An 18889-nucleotide genomic window follows, 5' to 3' on the forward strand; every position below is an offset into this window, starting at 1 on the left:
ACCCATAGAAAGTGGGCGATTGCACAACGCACTATGCCGTGATTGAAGGCTGATGATCCTTTAGAACGGTGGCATACCAGGAGTTGAAAGAACGCGGCTTCATGTGTAAAGTTCCTTCTAAAAAACTAATTTTGCATTTTTTTCCAGCCCCGACTCGCGCGACACGCCTATTCTTCTTATATGGGTCGGTGGCGTAGGGAACTTAAAGAGACCAGCAACCATCTGTTGCGCTCATCTGCTCCCCCTCTTTGCGGTTCACCGCAGTTTTCGCCACCTAAATGGCTTGGCTATTCTACGTACTATTGGACCTTGAAAAGGGTTACAAGAACGTAGCAAAAGCGAGAAAGTTCGAGACCGAAGGTGAAAGTTAGTATGACTTTCGCTCATCCATGAAAATGGCACTTTATGCGAAAGGGAGTCACGTTTGATCATTTTCTAAGAATCATTCAATTTTACTTTAAAGAAAATGAACTTACTTGATTTAGATTTTGTAGCAAACATGCTCCTTACTCACATGATGGATATATTCTTAAAAAAGAATCGGACGTCTTTTACAAAAACCACAGCTTAATTGCGGTAGACGCCAGGACACGGCAGCCACCTAAACACACACTCGCAAAACATTTCAATCACTATCGGTGGTATCGGCTTGTCCAGAGCGCAATTTCAGAAGATCCATCAGTTTGTAAGGATCTTCACCCGAAGTCAAATGAGCTATGTCTTCTGGAACGCAATAACGACGAAGAGGATTGGTGCGGATCCCAGATTCTTCGGCGATGAAACGAAAGTCAGGCATACTATCCAGACCAACATAGTTTTTGACAACCTATTATTAGCAAAGGTTTTACAATGAGAATGATGTCATTACCTGTGGGAACATGTGGCCGTCCCTAAATTATTGCTCGTCTGTAACAGATCTTCACTCCAGTCGAATAATAACGAGTCCGTGGTGATTCCATAAGGATTGATGTCAACTAAAACGATTTTATCCTTCCGCTGTCGGACCACATCCATCACGTAATTATCGAGGGGGAATTTGGGACCTATCTGTTCTTTGAAGAAACTCAAGATATCACGTACTATGTCCTCCTTTTCTATTTCAATATGAGCACAGTGTATAGACTCGTCTCGTTGAGATATACCTTGATATAAAAACAACAAATACGAATTAAAAGCTGCGATGTTTTAAAAATCTGTTACGGTTACATACCAATTAAATTCTTATTTCGTACGAAACAACGAAATTCATTTGCCGGGTTGATCTCGATCCACTTTCTGAGAATAAGATCATATTTAACAGGTTCTGAATTAAGGGCATGGTCTTCACAATCCTATAAAATACTGTTCAGTTTGTATCATAATTTTTGGATTTGTTCAGTTAGATTCTACCTTGAATGGTTGGGTCAGGTCATGAAGAACAAAATCTGAGCTTTTCAGCAAGAGATGTACATCTGCAGGCATATGGCATTGGAGGGAATTATTTAAAGCAATCCACGAGGCATCCTAGAAGGTTAAAGATTACCAACTGCTGAATGGTTGTATAAATAAAATAAAAATTTAGAAATTCTTGAAAATCACAAAACCTTAGGCGAGCTCCAGTTTAACTTTACAAAGACTTTGCCACCAAATTCAGCTATTACATCTGCAATCTTTTTATCAATTTCTTCAAAATGTGGTGCCTAAAAAAAGAAAATTAGTCGAAATCGAATGACAATATGAATGACAACTACCTCAAGTGACGGTGTTTCACTTTCTGCCTTGATCCAACCTTCTTCGTCATCTTCGGAATCGCTGGAAGTTGATTCATTACCTTTATCGTATGTGATCAACGCTTGATCGCTACGCAGCACCAAGTTATCGGCAAGCAAGTAATCAACGAACTCTTGTGACAATGGAATGATACGACTAGGAAAGGTGACCTTTTTAAAATGTGGATACCATTCGGAAAACGAGCACGCTAATATTTCCCAGCTTTTCATTACTCTGTTTAAAATTTAAATCTTAACGTTGGCTCTTTCGACAGTTTGTATTATTTTACAGCCAAAATAGCAGACTACTAACGTGAATGTTTTTTCACTTTACCAACACGCTTCTGGTTGCCTAGGCCATCTTTGGAAGAAAAACTGAAGCTTTCTTTTTACTAACAGTGACAATCTACTGGCGATGTTATCACACTGGTAAAAATGGGAAAGGAGTGCAAAATTGCTGCGCGTAAAACGACTGGTACGGTATCTAACATAAATGTAGAATCATTTTAAGTGAAATGAGAAGTGCTGGTGGCCTTTGGTCACCGCTACACTTGTGATCAAGTAACTTATCCCAGAAATCAATACGACATATTCTACGGAATACATTTTGAATTGTGCCAACTTAACTTTGAAAAATAAAATGAATTTGAAGTTAAATTAAAAACATAGTTACGGTGAAGTGAAGGGAAGGATAAAATTTCACAAACGCACGGCCCATAAAATAATAGCACTTTAAAATATCTATGACCTCTCTGACTCACACTCCTGTGGCTACTGGTCAAAGGACGTGTAGAACATTCGCGCCTAAAAAATCCAACCCCACACCCCTCCAAGCGGCGGAAAAATGCTGCTGTTTTTGGTTGCAAATAAGTTGTTTATGTTACCCTCCCTCTCGCTTTCCACAAGGGAAAAAGGTTTTCTTGATGACGATGCAGCATTTTTAACCGCGAAAAAAAGAAAAAGAAAAAAAATGAAGTGGCGCTGAAAGTTTCCCGCCACCCGAAGAAATTGAATATTAATGAAGGCATGTATGTATAGCCTTGATGGATCTACTATTTTTCTCAGGTTTACCATATCTATTCGTATCCTTGTTGTAATGAAATAATATGTATTGATTCTTTATAAAATACATTTAACAGTTATTTGCTCAATAACAGGGAAAGTAACATTATTTGTTAATATAATAAATATACATGAAACATACAAATTAATGTAGAAGTATATGCTGTAGATGAAAAATACAAATTAAAATGTATATAGATATAAATCGCGGGGCTGAGCCTCGCTTCAAATTGCGGGGGGGGGGGGGGGGGGGGGGGTTGTCGGGTTTTTAACGGTTTGACCATATGCCTTTGGGTCGGCCTCAGGCCAAAAAAAGAAACCCGTTTACCTGCTACCCGATTACCCTGCTTTGTACCCTGCTTTTCCGTTTTGTGCAATACATTTCATTTTAAATTTATATTTTCATCCCTTATCCGCTATTTTTCACGTTTTTATGAGTCCTATCCCTTATGAGGGGTATTTTAAACCGAACCAAGCCACTTGAGAAGTACCGATTGGCCCGGGGTAGTCGGTGCGGTTTAACGTGTCTCGGGGAATCCCCTCCCTACCCCCTCAGTGTACGAAACTTAAATAATTTTTACCAGTGAAACTATAAGTCTAAAATCAATAATTTTTACAGGAATAGATAGCTCTTGATGAGGGCTATCCATTTCTGTAAAATTTGTAAAGAAATTTTCATAAACAAAAAAGTTTGAAGAGGCACGATATTTTTCATTTATATCAACTAGGTCGAGTATATTTGTAGAGCGCAAAAACTATCCAAAAATTTTTTTGTCAACTTTCTTTGTTTATAAGAATTCGTTTACAAATTTTATAGAAATGGATAGCCCTTGATGAGAGCTATACATTTCTGTAAAATTTATGTATTTTGGACTTATAGTTTATTTTATAATAATTATTTTAGTTTCGTGTACTACGGGTAGGGAAAGCGGGGGGGTAGGGGAAACCCCGAAATATTGAAAACTTTGGGGCATCCGTTCGGGCATTGTTTTTAGCTTTAAAATAATAATAATATATTCATTCGATTCGTATTAAAATAAGGAATATCGTGGTGTAATTAAAAAATTAATACATATTTATTAATAATTCTTTTTAAGGTATTGAAACGTGTAGTGAAAACTCACTGTTGCTAAGTCAAATCATGTTCCATAAAATAAAAAAATATTTAATTAAGGTACAAAGTAGTGTATTGCATAAATTAAAACGAAAAACAAACAATAAATTTACATAATAAATATATGCCTAAAAACACAAACAAATAAAGGCGCCAAAAAAATGTGGGAGCGTGCGAAACAGAGAGGGATGGAGAGGCTTAAAGGTGGGGAGAGAAAAAGGACCAATCAGAAGGCCAGGATATTTCTCCTGCGATGCAGACTACATCATAGCGACAGAGTTGTGCTGTACAGTCGCACTTGTCCTACCTTTGGTGGCAAGGAACCACATGCTCGTGTACGAGTCCTTGTTTCAGATTATTCAACCAAAGAAAACCAGGTAAGATGTTCTTTTCCTTGTTCTGGTTTCATTTCTATAGAGGTTAGATTACCGAAGCGCCAACTTCGTTGCTTTTTCTTTCAATTATCTGCGAACCCACAGATACATTCAAGGCCATGTGCTGGCTGTTGTGAGCGCGAATTACATGAAACTTGTAATGTCCGATGCCAACGGCTCTTTAGTCAACAAGAAAATTTAAGGCTTGACGGTCAATGACTCGAGAGTTTCCAACTGTTTGTTAGAAGCATGGTATATACTGACGTCACAATTTTTATGGAATTCAATAGCTAACTTCGAATGAAAAATGTAAGCTTCACACCTTGTTTTTCTCTACTTCTTATGAACGACAACTGAACAAGCATCTGAACTATTATTTTATTTGAAGTAATTAATCTACTCTAAAGAAAGTAAAACGTGAACAAAAGTAGTGACAGATGACTGCTAAGAAACGTCCTATTATACAAACTTATGAATGCCACGTTCACTTTAGGGAATCCGGTTCTGTTTCCTGGTCGAATATGGCAGCTTATCATTCCAAGCACCGCCTGTCGGGATCAAAAGCAGCACGAGATCCCAAATTTTAAACTTGGTGTATGATATGTCCTTGAATTGACAATGCCATACGGACTTTTTCTTGCAAACATAGGTAAGTAAGGAGACGGATGCAAGCAATAAGGATACAGAAAGCTTCAACATTTTTCTCGAATCATTTGTCGTAACCGCCCCCCCCCCTCTCTTGCTTACTCTCCGTCTAGCTGGAAATTCAACAGAAAACCACTCGGCGGGCTGGCTTGGTGTTTCAAACGTCTCGCGGCTTTAGAATCGACAAGATGACGTTTTCTGTGCTAGAATGGATCGCCGTTGTAACTTTAGCATTGGTTGGATTTAAGCTATCATGGAACTTCTTCCATTTTTTCTTCACCACATTTATTGGATCCTGGTTCAAGTTAAATCTCAATCTGGTAGATTACGGACCGTGGTCGGGTGAGTAGAGTCTTCCTATTTTCTAACACTTTGCTGCTATACACTTCAGTACAAGATTTTAAGACGATTGGACATATTGGTTACTGTACAAAAATGTTGATTGAAATGTAAACTCAAAACGTCGCGTTTTCCCTGGCCGATTTTTTCTTTAATTAAATTTGCACGTGGTGACACACCTTGTGGAAACATGCAAAACAGGTTACGATGCCCTTGAGTTGGAATGCGATTCCTTTGAATTAAAAAAAAAAGGGCAAGTGTGCATTGTTAGCAAAGCAAACCTCGAATGTTGAGATATTCTGTCATTTTTTCGTTACATATGGTGCTTAGTAAATGTTTACATAACGTAAAACGCTGACGTTTCTGTTGACATTGCAGTTGTCACGGGTTCGACAGATGGAATTGGCAAAGCTTATGCACATAAGGTATGACCTAAGTGACTCTTTGCAACAAAACAAGTCTGCAGTAAAAGTAGGCGCTTGAGATATTGTACTTCATTGTTGTTAATCATGGTTTACTTAACTTTCTTTCAAACCCCCTATAGCTGGCCGCAATTGGGATCAACGTCGTCCTTATAAGTCGGTCGCCTTCTAAGCTTGAGGCAACAGCACGAGAAATTCGTAAGTCATATTGTTTCTTCTTCCGTGATGTTCCCTTTTTTTTTTCTTGGCTCGACCGATTTCCTTAGTGTCATCAACCTCATTTCTTATTCCTTTTCGTATTATAGAAGCTCTTTATCCACTCGTTCGTGTTAAAACGGTGGCCGTTGACTTCACTGGGGATCGTTCTATTTACAAGGCCATTACCTCTGAGTTGATGAACTTGGATGTTGGTATTTTGATCAACAATGTGGGCATGAACCCTGGATTTTGTCAGCCTTTCACGGATCTAGAAGACGAGAACGTTTTGGACGATATTATCCATTGGTATTTAAATTAAAGTTTTGTTTAAAAAACCTTCTATTAAAACATTGTTTTCCAATCATTTGTCTCCGAAAATGGTAGCAATGTGTTGTCCATGGCTCGAATGACTCACATGGTCTTACCTGGCATGATTCGTCGGGGTCGAGGTGTTATCCTTAATATCGGATCTATTTCAGGCGCTTTCGCAAGTAAGTTTAAATGTGAAATGCATGAATTTAATCAATTTTAATGTGATTTGAAATCGCTATTTTCTACAGCGCCTCTGGCTACTGTTTATGGCGCCACGAAGGTACGGTCTAATTACGAAATTATTTTTGAATTTTGCGTGCTTATTCTCATGTCCTTCATATTGCGTTCTGACGTTTTTGAAGGCCTTTGTTGACAAATTCTCGCGTGATCTGACAACTGAACTCGGTGGCACCGGAGTGATTGTTCAGGTAACAATATCAAATGTTTTCGGTTCTTTCTCATTTAAATATAAATTTCGAATTCTAGACGGTGTTGCCTGGTTACGTTATGACGAACATGCTAAATGACACGACCTTCAGTAAATCCTCCTGGACAGTGCCGAACCCACAGGATTTTGTAGAGGCCAATTTCCGCACTCTAGGCCTCGAGTCACGCACTGCTTCATTTTGGTACCACAAGCTTATGGTACGTCATAAGCTTTTACCTTTCTATTTCATATGTATCGCGGTCTAACATCCACTTTCAATCACCAAATCGGGTTTCATTTCGTGCGCGTAGCTTTCGTTTTGCGAAACCACGTGCTTCCTCCTTCCCGATGCGTTTAGCTTCTTCGCTCGTAAACATCTTGAGGGACTCAGAGTGGCAAGCGGACCTTTGAATTCGCTATCCTTCGCCAAGTAGTATGAACGCCCGTGACCGACGAAGAACACCTATACCAGTACGAAATTACTATATCTTTACACCGATTGTACTTTTTGTTTTCCGCGTTGTGATTTCCCTTTTTTTGTGTGTTCCTCAACATTTCCGTAATAATGGGGCTTACTATCATTTATTATATTATTCAATTTGTTAATCAGCCTCTTGTTACCGATTTGTGTTGTGTATTTAAGTACAATGTCCCAACGCTGTACTTACATGGATTTTCTTGGGTTATTATTTTTTATTTGTTAAAGTCTTACTTTGTTTTAAATTTAAAGTAAGATGTTAATTTGTTAATTCAAGAGGGATTTTTTCTTTTCGTTTTACGTTTTACGTTTTGTGACTCCTTTTCCTTCCTCTTGTCCGCCGTATTTGTTTTCCCCAGCGATACTTTGAACTGCTAAAACAGTGTTATGTCTACAGGGATGAGAGGTCTTGTGTGGCAGAACTATTCCTGGCAACGCTGGTGTGTGATAACGCGATGGGGACGGAATGGATTTTGACTAAACACCCTGGTGGGGGGGGGGGGGCCGATATGAGAAGGGCCTGGCTTGTATCAACTCCGATGTCTCAGCTGATAACGTTCCCGGCTATTTGGAGAGATAGAAAACGAGGGGAGGCGAGCACACGGAACCTTTGCGCATGAGCGCTGGACTTTGGACATATGGATCTGTTTTCATTGATGTTCTGTCGAGTTGTACAGCACAGAGGCAGTAGGGTTGAGGGGGAAACTAAGTTTGTAACGAAGGCATTCGTTATGCGCAAGCTCGTACATTGGCTTAATCTTAACGGTGACAGTTGTGTCTGCAGTTTTGACTAGCGATCGACATAATTTTGTTCGTAAACATTTAACGTTCCCCGTGCTTGCAGTTTCGTGCGAGTTCCATTTTCTGCAAGTTGCGAACATTATTTGGAACAATGTGCTGGCTCGAAAGCCTGGGATTCGTAACCGGTTTGGTGTTAATTTTAAAGTCAATTTACAACTTGAGCCATTTTGTTTATGTAAATTTCCTGGGCCGATTTATTGGGCACGGGCTCAACATCAGCAAATGTGGACCTTGGGCGGGTAATTCATTTATAACAAATACAAATAAAAATTTATTGATTTTTTTAATGATATTGACAGTGGTAACGGGTGCAACAGACGGAATCGGAAAATCTTATGCTCGTTTGGTATGTATTTATATAACCTGTATATACAAAATTAAAATATAAGTTTTATCGTTTTAAATGTTTTGCATTGTTTAACAGTTGGCAGCGAAAGGCTTGAACGTGGTGCTAGTCAGTAGGACGCCAGCCAAGCTACAGAAAGTTGCCGACGAAATCAGTTAGTTTAAAACATTTCAATTAAATGTATGTTACTTATTTTAATTTATGTCTGTACATCTTTAGAAAGCGAGTATGGATCGATAGAAATCAAGACGATTGCAGTCGACTTCACGGATGGCAACTCGATCTACTCGAAACTTGAAGCAGAGCTGAGTCAGTTCGAGATTGGCATTTTGATTAACAATGTAGGGATGGCTGTTGGGTTCGCCGAATCCTTTGCTGATATCGCTGACGAGAAGAGTCTTAACGATATCGTCAACTGCAATATATTATCGATGGTTCGTTCTTGTTGTCGTCTATTGGTCATAGATTATGGCTTTTAAATTATATTTATGATGGTTAGGTCCGAATGTCCCGGCTGGTTCTACCCCAAATGATTAAGCGAAAGAAGGGCGTCATCGTTAACATCGGTTCGATATCAGGAGCATTCGCTACCCCTTTCGCTACAGTTTACGGTGCAACCAAGGTGAAAAGCAATCATTAAATTTGTCCCATAAACTCGTACTCATTAAAACCGTAAATTTAATTTTCTGTTTCAGGCATTTGTTGATAAATTTTCTTGTGATTTATCGTCTGAAGTCAAAGAATCGGGTGTTATTGTTCAAACGGTTCATCCTGGCTTCGTCGTCACTAACATGTCGAAATTGAGGAAGGCCACTTGGAAGGCTCCTACTCCGGATAGGTTTGTCGCAGCAGCTTTGTCCACTTTAGGCCTGACCAATCGCACCTCTGGTTTTTGGTTTCACTCAATTCAGGTACATAAAATTAAGCAACCGTCCACCACCGAATTTAATGAATAACTAATTTGATTTTCCTGATTTCAAAGCTTTACTGGGGCGAATTAGCAAAATTCATTTTTCCGGAATCAATGGCATTTTTTACGATTAAATTTATGAAGTCGCATCGTCAAAGAGTACTCAACAGGCAGAGTAACTCAAAGTAAAATCATACGCTTAATATGCGTGAACTACAATGGAATCATCTAGTGAAATGTTTTACGATGAAATTATAAACATATTTTCAATATGTTTATTGAATTTTTCATAATACAGACGTCACATTTCAAAGAGAAAATTTGAAATAGAAAAAAGGGAAAGTACGTCTATTTCTAATTCACTTTAATTAAGCGGAACTTTAGTCTTTATCGAGTTACTGTGGTCAGAGTTCAATAATTCGTACAGCTTTACGATGACTAAACAAAAAATGGGAAATCATGCTGGTTGGACGTGCTGTCGCACAGCCTTAATGTGAGATATCTCAGCTAGTCTTATCATGAAGCCTATGACAAGGCAAAATGAACGTCCATGTAAGTGCAGTCGGTTACAACCATCGCTGTATTTCAGTTGAAAATTTGTGTACTTAAATTGAATCATTTTTAATACACAAATGTCGGGTTGCTGTTTAGCAGAATTTGTTGGCTGGTCAGCTTTGGCCATTATTGCAGCCAACTCCTTGTATAATGTGTGTCATTTTATTTACACAACTTTTTTGGGCCGCCTATTAGGACATGGCATCGATCTTAAATCTTGTGGGCCATGGGCAGGTAATTTTCAATTCGGATATTGGTATATAACATTTTTAACGTTCCCTTTTTGTTTCAGTGGTCACCGGTGCTACCGATGGCATAGGCAAATCCTTCGCCAAACAAGTAAAATTTATATTGCATTAATTAAAAATTAAACTAACAAATTAAAACTATATTTATTTTGGCTAAACGAAGCTCGCTGCAGCTCGCCTTAACGTCGTCCTAATCAGTCGGAATTCCACAAAATTACAGAAAGTGGCCGATGAAATTAGTAAGTTGTAGTTTTTTGAAATTTCAATCTGTCTATCATATTTAATTAATTTTATGTATGCCTCTAGAAAGTGAATACAGTTCGATCCAGGTGAAAACGATCGCCGTAGACTTCACCGAAAGCCAGAAAATCTACAACACTCTGAGAGATGAACTGAACAAGTTGCAAATCGGCATTTTGGTCAACAACGTTGGCATGTTGATCGGATTCGGCCAGCGCTTTGGCAATATAGAAGACGATAAGGGCATTCACGATATAATCAACTGTAATGTTTTGAGCATGGCGCGCATGTGCCACATCGTTTTGCCTCAAATGACCCAACGCAAAAAGGGTGTCATCGTCAACGTGGGATCACTTACAAGCACAATACCTACACCATATCTCACCATTTACGGTGCTACAAAAGTAACTTTCAAACATTAACTTGTTCCCTACGTTCTAAATTTATTATGGCAAAATGAACGTAGGCATTTGTTGACAAATTCTCACGAGATTTGGCAGCTGAAGTCAAGTCGTTGGGTGTTACAATCCAAACTGTGCATCCTGGTTATGTGGCCACAAACATGGCGAGTCACATGAAGCCTTCTCTAGTTAGTCCCCATCCAGATACGTTTGCCGCAGCAACGCTGAATACTCTTGGATTAGAGCAGCGAACGGCAGGATATTGGACTCATAAAATACAGGTAAAATATGCTGTCATTTTATTACAATTAAAAACTGAAAGAAATAACCTTTGCATTGATCGCAGTTGTATTTCACCGATCTTGCAAATTTCTTTGTGCCGCGTCACGTGTTAGAAAAGGGTGCGATTAAGCATTTTGGCGAATTAAAGAAAGCTGCCCTAAAAAAGACATCTCGCTAAAACACGATTTCCGATTCTGCTTTAGTGGACAGAAATACAACGATCTTTGTTGTCCGAATTTGTCTTTATTATTCCATTCTTATATTATCCCACAAACGAAAGCGTTTCTAAAAAACAATGAGGCAGGGGATAATCTCATTTGTGTTAAAATGAAATGTAAAGGAAGGAATGTAAATAGATACTGTTTGGTTTTCCCCCTTAAATAGGTCACATTGATGTCAAATAACCACACCGTATGGGTTCGTTTGGAGAGATAACCTATCGCATATAACGTACGCTTTTACGGTTGTACGCTATGAAAACAGAGCATAACCAAAAATTTTATCCGCAACGACCTGCGTATATCATCTATGCTGATAACAGTTTGAGAGCGAACTTGAAACCATTCAGTTATGGGCTCGTTCAAGCATTTTTTGGAAATAGGAGTGATTGATTTTCGCCAGTTTCATTCGACGTGACGCAAATAACTGGTGGACATTTGTGCAAAATGACATTCGTCATTTCGGTTGGATGGATTATTTTTACGCTAATAGCCATCAAATTGCTTTATAGTGTGTATCATTTTATTAACTCCATTTATTTGATTGCTTCGCTGGGACATAGCCTTGATCTACGCCGATACGGACCCTGGGCGGGTATAAATAATGCAGAAATTTATAATTTTATTAATTTAAGCATCCGACATTTTTATTTGTTAGTGGTAACCGGAGCAACGGATGGATTGGGCGAAGCATACGCTCGAAAGGTTCGTTTTTGTTTTCCATTAAATGAATTCAATTTGGAATTTATGACAGACAATTTTCGATTGGGAGAAGCTGGCGTCTCTAGGAATGAACATTGTATTAATCGACCAATCGTACAGCAAGCTTCAAGAAGTGGCATACGAAATCAGTGATGATTTACGATATACATGGAAATTCTCTATTTTGATTTACTAATTAATTACGTTCATAGAACGAGAGCATCACACAGTCCACATTAGGACCATCGCTGCCGATTTCACTGAAGGACAGTCAATCTATCCGATGTTGCGATTCGAATTAGCCAATCTACCATCCGGAGTTGGATTACTGGTTAACAGCATCGGTATGGATGTTCCTTTAGATCCTTCTGAAGAGCTTACGCCAGACGATGAGATCCAGAAAATCATCAATTGTAACATTATGGCGATGACGAGGCTAACCAACATGTTGCTACCTGGAATGATTCAGAAACAGCGTGGAATAATTATCAACGTGGGGCCATTATGGGGCAACAGTTGTTCGAATTTGACGAAAAGTTCTGAACCTTACAATTCAGTTTATAAGGCAACAAAGGTCAATTCTCAATTTCTGTTACCGACGATAGTGAAATTCTTGTCAGATAATAAATAATTGTTCTTCCAGGCATTCGTGGAAAAATTTTCACGTGATTTAGCAGCCGAATGCCGTCAGGATGGAATAGTTATTCAGTCGGTTATGCCCGAGAGGTCTACAATGAACATTTCCTCATTAAAGACTATGCCATTCTTGTGCCTCCACACGCCAGACGCTTACGTGGAAGCCAATCTTTTAACGCTTGGCATCGAATCCACAGCAACGGCATATTGGATTTACAAAATTATAGTAATGACAATGAAGTGGAAGAAAAATAAAAAAAATATCGCTTGCTTTCGATTTATTATTCATATCCAAACATAACATTAATAATATTTAGTGATGCAAAGGTTTGGCTCTTTCCATTTCCACGATTTGTTTCCGCGTTTCATCGATCCCAGTTCCACCCAATAGCCTCAGGCCCTAGTGAAAGCAGAAGGCACTGACGCCACTGTGGTTGCACTCGGCCGTAGCTATTTGTATGTAGCTGGCAAGCTCGTCATTGTCAGTAGAAATCGCCGAGAGATCAAAATAATGGAGTATGTAATTTGCACCGCACAAAACTTTTGGAGTGACACTGAGGCCCAACTGTTGATGGATAAATTTCGAGAATATCAACATGAAGTTGGACCTATGAAAAAATTTAAAAACAAAAAATCAATGTGGGAGAAAATTTCGGCTGATATCCTTTCTGAGTTAGGATCACTTAAGACAGGAGCACAATGTGAAAACAGGCAAAACAATCTAATTTTAAAGTTAACATCAGTGTTTAAAACTAACATAATCTGATTTATACTTAAGGTACAAAACAGTCAGGAAACGTAAAGGTTGGGTTGACAACCAAGATGATAAGGGAGGAGGTTTGGACTTAAATGGGTAAATGAATTTAGAAAATAAATCAGGTTTTTGAAGCCGCAAGCTCTGTTTTAATGTACATAGTTAGGCCTAACAGAACTTTAGCTAAGTGAAATAGTTAACAGCACTAAAAATTTTAATAATAATTAAAATAAATAGTCAGCTTCTTTTCACGAGACACTATGGTTATTGCAGAGAAAGCCCCAAAAGGAAAAGATTTCCTGATGATAACAGAACATCAAGTGAAAATTCAAGGATCCAAACAGATGGTGCCAACCTATTAAAATCTACGGATGTTACAGAAACAACAGTAGATGGTGTAGAAGTGAGGAGAGGAGTTGGTCAAGTTAGCTATAGTAACGTCGCATGTGATTCTAACGACGAAGATGAAAAACGGGATAAAAAGCGATTCCGTCAAACCTTATCTACAGTATTACTACAAATTCATCGAGAGAAGGAAGAAGCGAGAGAGAGGCGACATCAAGAAAAAATGGAGTTACTTAAAATGTTGTTGCAGTAGATTAGGAATAAATTTTTAGCCACAACCTTGATCGTACGACGTGCTGTTCCTGATATGTACATTCTGATATTTTATGTTTTTTTGTTTTTTTTGTTTGACCGTCTTTCGTGTTTGCTATCAAGGAAAGGACTAAATAAGCTCATTATCGTAGTGATTACAAGTGCGTGGCTGAGCTACCTTTCAAACTATTAGATAATGCCGGCCAACCTGTGTGACCAATTGTCTCATATGCAACCTCACGCCCGATCCTCTTTTTCCTATTTTTGCAGTAATAATAGGTGCCAACGACGTAGGCAAACCATAGTGGTATCTCATATTGTGTGCATCATTTCTAACGCATGCTCGTCAGTAGCAATGTCACGTGAAATCGATTGTTCACAAGAAATTGTTTATTCAGTTTTCAAATACAAACGTTTTTGCGAAACGGATTTTAAACGAATTTTTTCGTCTCATCGTTATGTTTATGCTGAGGAAACTTATAACACATCTCTGTAATAGAGATACAGCAATAACCATAAAAAGAAAATTAATGAAAACTGGCAATGATTAGCTGAACAAGGGAAGCAGACGTAAAGGATGTATGGCCTTCATAACATCCTGCCAGTCGATTGATAACATGTGAAATTATTGCGGGGGTATTGTGTCGCATAATAAATATTACAATGACTGAATCGAATAAAGAACGCAGTCATGCAGTGTATATTAGCCTTTTTGCTCACTTGATACACTAGTCAGTAGATTCCCAAGTCACAAAGCATCAGCATCCGTTATTTAACGCCGAGAGGAAATCGTATATAGCCGTGCATGGATAGGAGAGCGTGTGGTCCATTCCCCCCATCGCGCCACGTGAACAGCAGTTTTCTCAGTATCGAATGCGAGACGAGACGAGATACGCGAACCTTAGTTATATGAAGGCTGGCTAAACGCTGTAACCAGAGAACTATCCAGTTCTAAGATTACTTGGGTTAAAAAACCACAGCTGAAAGCCTCCATTTGTGATTCGTTTCTTTTGCTTTGTGTGTTCGTCGTCTCAGGAGGTTGGCCCTATTATCGTCTTCCAACTTCACAAAGTGCAGTGCCTTCTTTTACCACTTTTCGTTCAGAAAACGAGATACCATTTGGTAAGTTACCAATATTTTTACATGCATTGACACTCGACGCCAGACAGTGTGCATTTGGGACGGCATTTTCCTATTTATATCGAGATTGAATTGGGGAAATGACACTTACGTGCTGCCCTCTCGGGATAGTGGTTGAACTGATGGAATACAACACGAGAGTTCCCCATAAAAATTCTATGTCGAAGAATTATTAAACAGACTTTGTCAGTGTGGGATCAGTGCAACCACTTTTCGAAATCGGATTATGTAACTCCGTCTTAGATTGTAGTAGAACAACGACTAAAAAGAAAAAAGTTACAACAAATTGAAAAAGACATTTGAAAAAAAAGCGCTTGATGTTACGATTGATGTTACGTCTTAAAAGAATTCGCATATGAAACCTTGTTGCCCCCTTGTTTATTGATACGCATTGCTTGGTTAAAACTAACCACAACAAGTATGCAGTCCAATTCCACTAATTGGCGGTACCCAGTGACACCCAATTGCCTAGCCGAGTCGTGCAATTCAAAACAGCAGTTTGCGTGAGCACGTAGAAATCAAGTGAACTAGATCGATAAAGTTGCATAACACTAAATCTGTTGACGCATTAAATTTTGCAGGAAAATTCCTTTTACATACCTCGATATTCATGGCTGACAACATAACTGCATCAAATTGCATGCTGTATTCGGTAACGAAATAAATGAATAAATTAAATGTTAAATAAAACGAAACACTCAGATTACGTCATTCGAATTTTAGTCCTAGGATCGGGCGCTTGGCACACGTTACGCACATTTTAATAGACACAAGTGGAGGCCAGTAAACCCTTCGTGAAAGTATCGACTCAAAAGCAGTGGCAATACAAAAGTAAAATCATTCGCTTCCCACCTAAATAAATTGTAATCCATACCAGCACTTTAACGTAAAAAAAGCAATTAATTCAAACGCAAACTCACGGTGCTTAACTAACCTACAACTGTAATCTTTTCACTTGTCTGTGGATTTATGTATCCGCAGCAATGCGTTCACTGGCCCTTGAGACGTTACTCTAACTCAAAAAGCGTGATCCAAATATAGCTCTAACTTACAAAAGAAAGGCCCGTGCTTATTCTTCGCGTTTCACGCTTAAACTCCGTCTTTTTATTTCCATCTCTATTCGAAGCGTAGCGCGAAACTTCCGATAAACAACGAACAAACAAACAATGCATGTTCTAGAATTTCGTAACGTTTCACGCTGTTTAGCATTTCCAATTGCTTATGACGATCTGATTAAATGATGATTCTATTTTTAAAATAGGGATCATTTGATTTGCATAGTTCTCGAAGTCAAACACGCCATGACGAGCTATCAAGTTGTTCCAACCGTTCAACCTGTTTCAGCTGGACCTAGCAAAACAGACGTGTCAGAAGAGACCCAGAAATTAAATGGCGATGGCGCACGCGAAGACCTTTTTTTATCCCCACTGCCGCCGCAAACGAAAGTGTACCGACGCCGATGGCTAATGCTTGTCATATTCATACTGGTTTCCATGTCAAGTGCCTTCCAGTGGATCCAGTTCTCCATCATCACCAATTTGATTATGAAGTACGTCTTTGCATTTTTCTTTGTTTCACAGACGTTTATTAAATTCTTCATTATTAATAATGTAAGATATTACAACGTTGATTCAACTACCGTTGATTGGACTTCCCTTGTTTATATGGTCACTTACGTAAGTTATACATCCTTTTTACGTAAGCAATGAACGTCATCCACATACTTGGCAATTGATTTTTATTGCGTTAGATTCCGCTCATTTTTCCTGGAGCCTGGATTATGGACAAAGTGGTATGAATTTATCCTTTGCTCATAAAATTTGTTTCTTAAACCTCCCTTTTATTTAAAATAAGAATGCTATCATTTTCAGGGATTGCGCGTGACGCTTCTAATGGGAGCTTTTGGAACGGCTTTGGGATCGTGGATCAAAGTATTAGGTGCGGCTCCCGACCTTTTCTACGTGGCTCTCATTGGCCAAACAATTACAGCCATGTCTCAGGTTTTGTTTATTACAATTTTTTTTTTTCAATTCTTGTACGTTGTTATTGTGGAAACAATTATCGTTTAATGATTATAATGTAAAGGTTTTTATTCTAGGTGTCCCACCAAATGTCGCAGCCGTCTGGTTCGGAGCCGAACAAGTTTCTTCGGCTTGCTCTATCGGCGTCTTTGGGAATCAGGTGACTATCTACATTCTGATCTGCTCCAGATTAAATGCTTCAAGTTAAATAAATGGGTTGATGTGTGCCAGCTAGGTGTCGCTTTAGGATTTTTCTTGCCACCAATGATGGTACAAGATCACGAAAATGCCGAAGACATCGGTGCTGATTTGAAACGCATGTTTTACATTGTGGCAGGCATCTGCACAGCCTTTTTTCTGCTTGTGCTCGCCGGTACATTGAATTTATTTTCTTTAAAGCAAATTTTGAGTACCTACTATGTTTATCGGTTTGGTGAATAGCTTTTCAAGCCAAACCGCCTCTTCCACCGAACGCCGCACGCGCTGCACCTCAATCCGCCGAGCCAGTGACGTATTACCAGTCAATCAAAACGATCGTAACCAATCGCAATTACATCTTACTCTTGATTACGTACGGCATCAACGCTGGTGTTTTTTACGCCATGTCTACCTTACTGAACCAGACTGTGCTCAAACATTTCCCGGTATGTCCCGTTTTTTTATTGCTTTTCAATTTCAGAAATTCCATAAACGCCACATATTTTTTTTCAATTACAGGGCGAAGAAGAAAACGCTGGTCGAATTGGCCTGACAATCGTCGTGTGCGGCATGTTTGGTTCAGTGGTATGTGGTATTATTTTGGATAAGACGCACAAATTCAGGTGATACGCAATTTAGCCCGTCGTTGCAAAATGCAAAGTTAACGTGCATTCCTCTTTCTTTTTAAAAAAAAAAAAGGGAAACTACCCTCGTGGTGTACGGATTAGCAGTGGCCGGAATAGTTGCCTATACCTTTACCTTCGAGCTTCAGTACATTGTCGTAACGTTCGTCACAGCTGGAGCCGTTGGGTAAATTTTAAACCATTAATATTTCCCTTTTTAAAATTTGATTAATAAGGATGCATTTAATCTTTTTGCCTTGACGCGATTAAGGTTCTTTATGACAGGATATCTTCCTGTCGGATTCGAATTTGCAGCTGAATTAACATACCCCGAACCAGAAGTGACTTCATCCGGTTTGCTCAACGCGTCCGCACAAGTGTTCGGCATTGTCTTCACAATCATGGGTGGTTGGCTTTTAAACAGCTACGGCGATCTTGTTTGCAACGGGATATTATCAGCAGCGTTGTTCATTGGGGCCGTTTTGTCGTTCTTTATTCGTTCGGATCTCAGACGCCAACGAGCAAACCAAATGGAAGCCTTACGATTAAACGGGCCAGCTTAAAAGAGCCAATTTAAGCCGCACAAGTTGTTGGGTTTTATTGTTAACACGTTCATTTGCTTAGCGTGTGTAGTTAGGTATTAATTTTTTACGTGTAACGCGTGTTCATTTTCAAAATGTGATGCTTTTACTTCAGTGTGACTGGCTGCTGAGGCGAAAGGTGATTGCCTCTTATGCCTTTATCGTTCGATGCTAATGTGTTTGGCAGTGTTGTAGTGCTGTCGTAGAAATGCAGAAAGGACTGTCTTCCGTACAAAACAGGGAATGCAAAGTTCATACATATTTAGCTTTATTATATATATATAGTATTACGTCATTTCGGGAACCTCCGAAACCTTTTTTTAATATTACAACCCATTAAAATGACCAAATTAGGATCAAACTTTTGCAGTATACAATTGATTCAAATGTTATGAACCTGTTAGAAGCTAAAACAACAATCTGCTTTAACACTGTAAGCCTGCCCATTGTAAAACTTTGCTTAATGAAATAAAACAAATACATCAAAATTTGAAACTGGAATTGGTTCATTAGAATT

General features: G+C 38.9%; 7 protein-coding genes across 10 annotated transcripts in view; 6 read left to right on the top strand and 1 right to left on the bottom strand.

Moving 5' to 3' along the window:
• LOC130695088 (cell division cycle protein 123 homolog) overlaps positions 1 to 2450 on the bottom strand; it is a 39006-nt gene extending 36556 nt beyond the window's left edge. The window contains exons 1-6 of one of the 2 annotated variants that reach the window (XM_057518206.2): positions 1731 to 2450; positions 1584 to 1679; positions 1390 to 1503; positions 1211 to 1331; positions 869 to 1142; positions 614 to 797 (exon numbers count right to left, since the gene is read on the bottom strand). In XM_057518206.2, the coding sequence (XP_057374189.1) occupies positions 626 to 797; positions 869 to 1142; positions 1211 to 1331; positions 1390 to 1503; positions 1584 to 1679; positions 1731 to 1979 (1026 nt within the window). In that variant the 5' untranslated portion in view covers positions 1980 to 2450 and the 3' untranslated portion in view covers positions 614 to 625. Of the gene's footprint in view, positions 1 to 486; positions 798 to 868; positions 1143 to 1210; positions 1332 to 1389; positions 1504 to 1583; positions 1680 to 1730 lie in introns of those variants that run through there. The other variant, XM_057518205.2, reaches the window with a different exon arrangement.
• Positions 2451 to 5022: 2572 nt separating this feature from the next.
• Positions 5023 to 7304, top strand: LOC130695159 (very-long-chain 3-oxoacyl-CoA reductase-like). The gene is made up of 9 exons (XM_057518285.2): positions 5023 to 5285; positions 5661 to 5707; positions 5827 to 5902; positions 6010 to 6208; positions 6287 to 6393; positions 6463 to 6494; positions 6577 to 6642; positions 6701 to 6859; positions 6953 to 7304. The coding sequence occupies exons 1-9, from the start codon at positions 5132 to 5134 to the stop codon at positions 7073 to 7075; spliced, it is 963 nt and encodes a 320-aa protein (XP_057374268.1). The 5' UTR covers positions 5023 to 5131; the 3' UTR covers positions 7076 to 7304.
• Positions 7305 to 7896: 592 nt separating this feature from the next.
• On the top strand, positions 7897 to 9410 carry LOC130695546 (very-long-chain 3-oxoacyl-CoA reductase-B-like). The gene is made up of 7 exons (XM_057518686.2): positions 7897 to 8159; positions 8220 to 8266; positions 8345 to 8420; positions 8486 to 8700; positions 8766 to 8888; positions 8962 to 9177; positions 9249 to 9410. The coding sequence occupies exons 1-7, from the start codon at positions 8012 to 8014 to the stop codon at positions 9363 to 9365; spliced, it is 942 nt and encodes a 313-aa protein (XP_057374669.1). The 5' UTR covers positions 7897 to 8011; the 3' UTR covers positions 9366 to 9410.
• A 319-nt stretch (positions 9411 to 9729) lies between these two features.
• Positions 9730 to 11138, top strand: LOC130695545 (very-long-chain 3-oxoacyl-CoA reductase-like). The gene is made up of 6 exons (XM_057518685.2): positions 9730 to 9965; positions 10024 to 10070; positions 10143 to 10218; positions 10286 to 10623; positions 10686 to 10901; positions 10967 to 11138. Exons 1-6 carry the CDS (start codon positions 9809 to 9811, stop codon positions 11078 to 11080), a joined length of 948 nt encoding a protein of 315 aa, XP_057374668.1. The 5' UTR covers positions 9730 to 9808; the 3' UTR covers positions 11081 to 11138.
• A 337-nt stretch (positions 11139 to 11475) lies between these two features.
• Positions 11476 to 12774, top strand: LOC130695225 (inactive hydroxysteroid dehydrogenase-like protein 1). 2 transcript variants are annotated; one of them, XM_057518342.2, is made up of 5 exons: positions 11476 to 11715; positions 11779 to 11825; positions 11896 to 11971; positions 12035 to 12396; positions 12466 to 12774. In XM_057518342.2, the coding sequence occupies exons 1-5, from the start codon at positions 11568 to 11570 to the stop codon at positions 12757 to 12759; spliced, it is 927 nt and encodes a 308-aa protein (XP_057374325.1). In that variant the 5' UTR covers positions 11476 to 11567; the 3' UTR covers positions 12760 to 12774. The 2 variants fall into 2 exon arrangements, with proteins under 2 accessions (XP_057374325.1, XP_059351065.1); XM_059495082.1 differs by having other exon boundaries at positions 11481 to 11715; positions 12035 to 12340; positions 12466 to 12605.
• A 91-nt stretch (positions 12775 to 12865) lies between these two features.
• LOC130695547 (uncharacterized) lies at positions 12866 to 14148 on the top strand. The gene is made up of 3 exons (XM_057518687.2): positions 12866 to 13169; positions 13237 to 13311; positions 13486 to 14148. Exons 1-3 carry the CDS (start codon positions 12970 to 12972, stop codon positions 13808 to 13810), a joined length of 600 nt encoding a protein of 199 aa, XP_057374670.1. The 5' UTR covers positions 12866 to 12969; the 3' UTR covers positions 13811 to 14148.
• A 195-nt stretch (positions 14149 to 14343) lies between these two features.
• On the top strand, positions 14344 to 18873 carry LOC130695604 (heme transporter FLVCR2-like). Of its 2 annotated transcripts, XM_057518767.2 has the most exons (13): positions 14344 to 14931; positions 15531 to 15601; positions 15673 to 15780; positions 16211 to 16498; positions 16565 to 16625; positions 16700 to 16741; positions 16821 to 16949; positions 17035 to 17130; positions 17202 to 17343; positions 17412 to 17614; positions 17688 to 17791; positions 17868 to 17978; positions 18063 to 18873. In XM_057518767.2, exons 4-13 carry the CDS (start codon positions 16251 to 16253, stop codon positions 18352 to 18354), a joined length of 1428 nt encoding a protein of 475 aa, XP_057374750.1. In that variant the 5' UTR covers positions 14344 to 14931; positions 15531 to 15601; positions 15673 to 15780; positions 16211 to 16250; the 3' UTR covers positions 18355 to 18873. The 2 variants fall into 2 exon arrangements, with proteins under 2 accessions (XP_057374750.1, XP_057374751.1); XM_057518768.2 differs by lacking the exons at positions 15531 to 15601; positions 15673 to 15780.
• The last annotated feature ends 16 nt before the right edge of the window (positions 18874 to 18889 follow it).

The sequence above is a fragment of the Daphnia carinata genome, chromosome 4 (genome assembly GCF_022539665.2).
Source record: "Daphnia carinata strain CSIRO-1 chromosome 4, CSIRO_AGI_Dcar_HiC_V3, whole genome shotgun sequence".
Lineage (NCBI taxonomy): Eukaryota > Metazoa > Arthropoda > Branchiopoda > Diplostraca > Daphniidae > Daphnia > Daphnia carinata.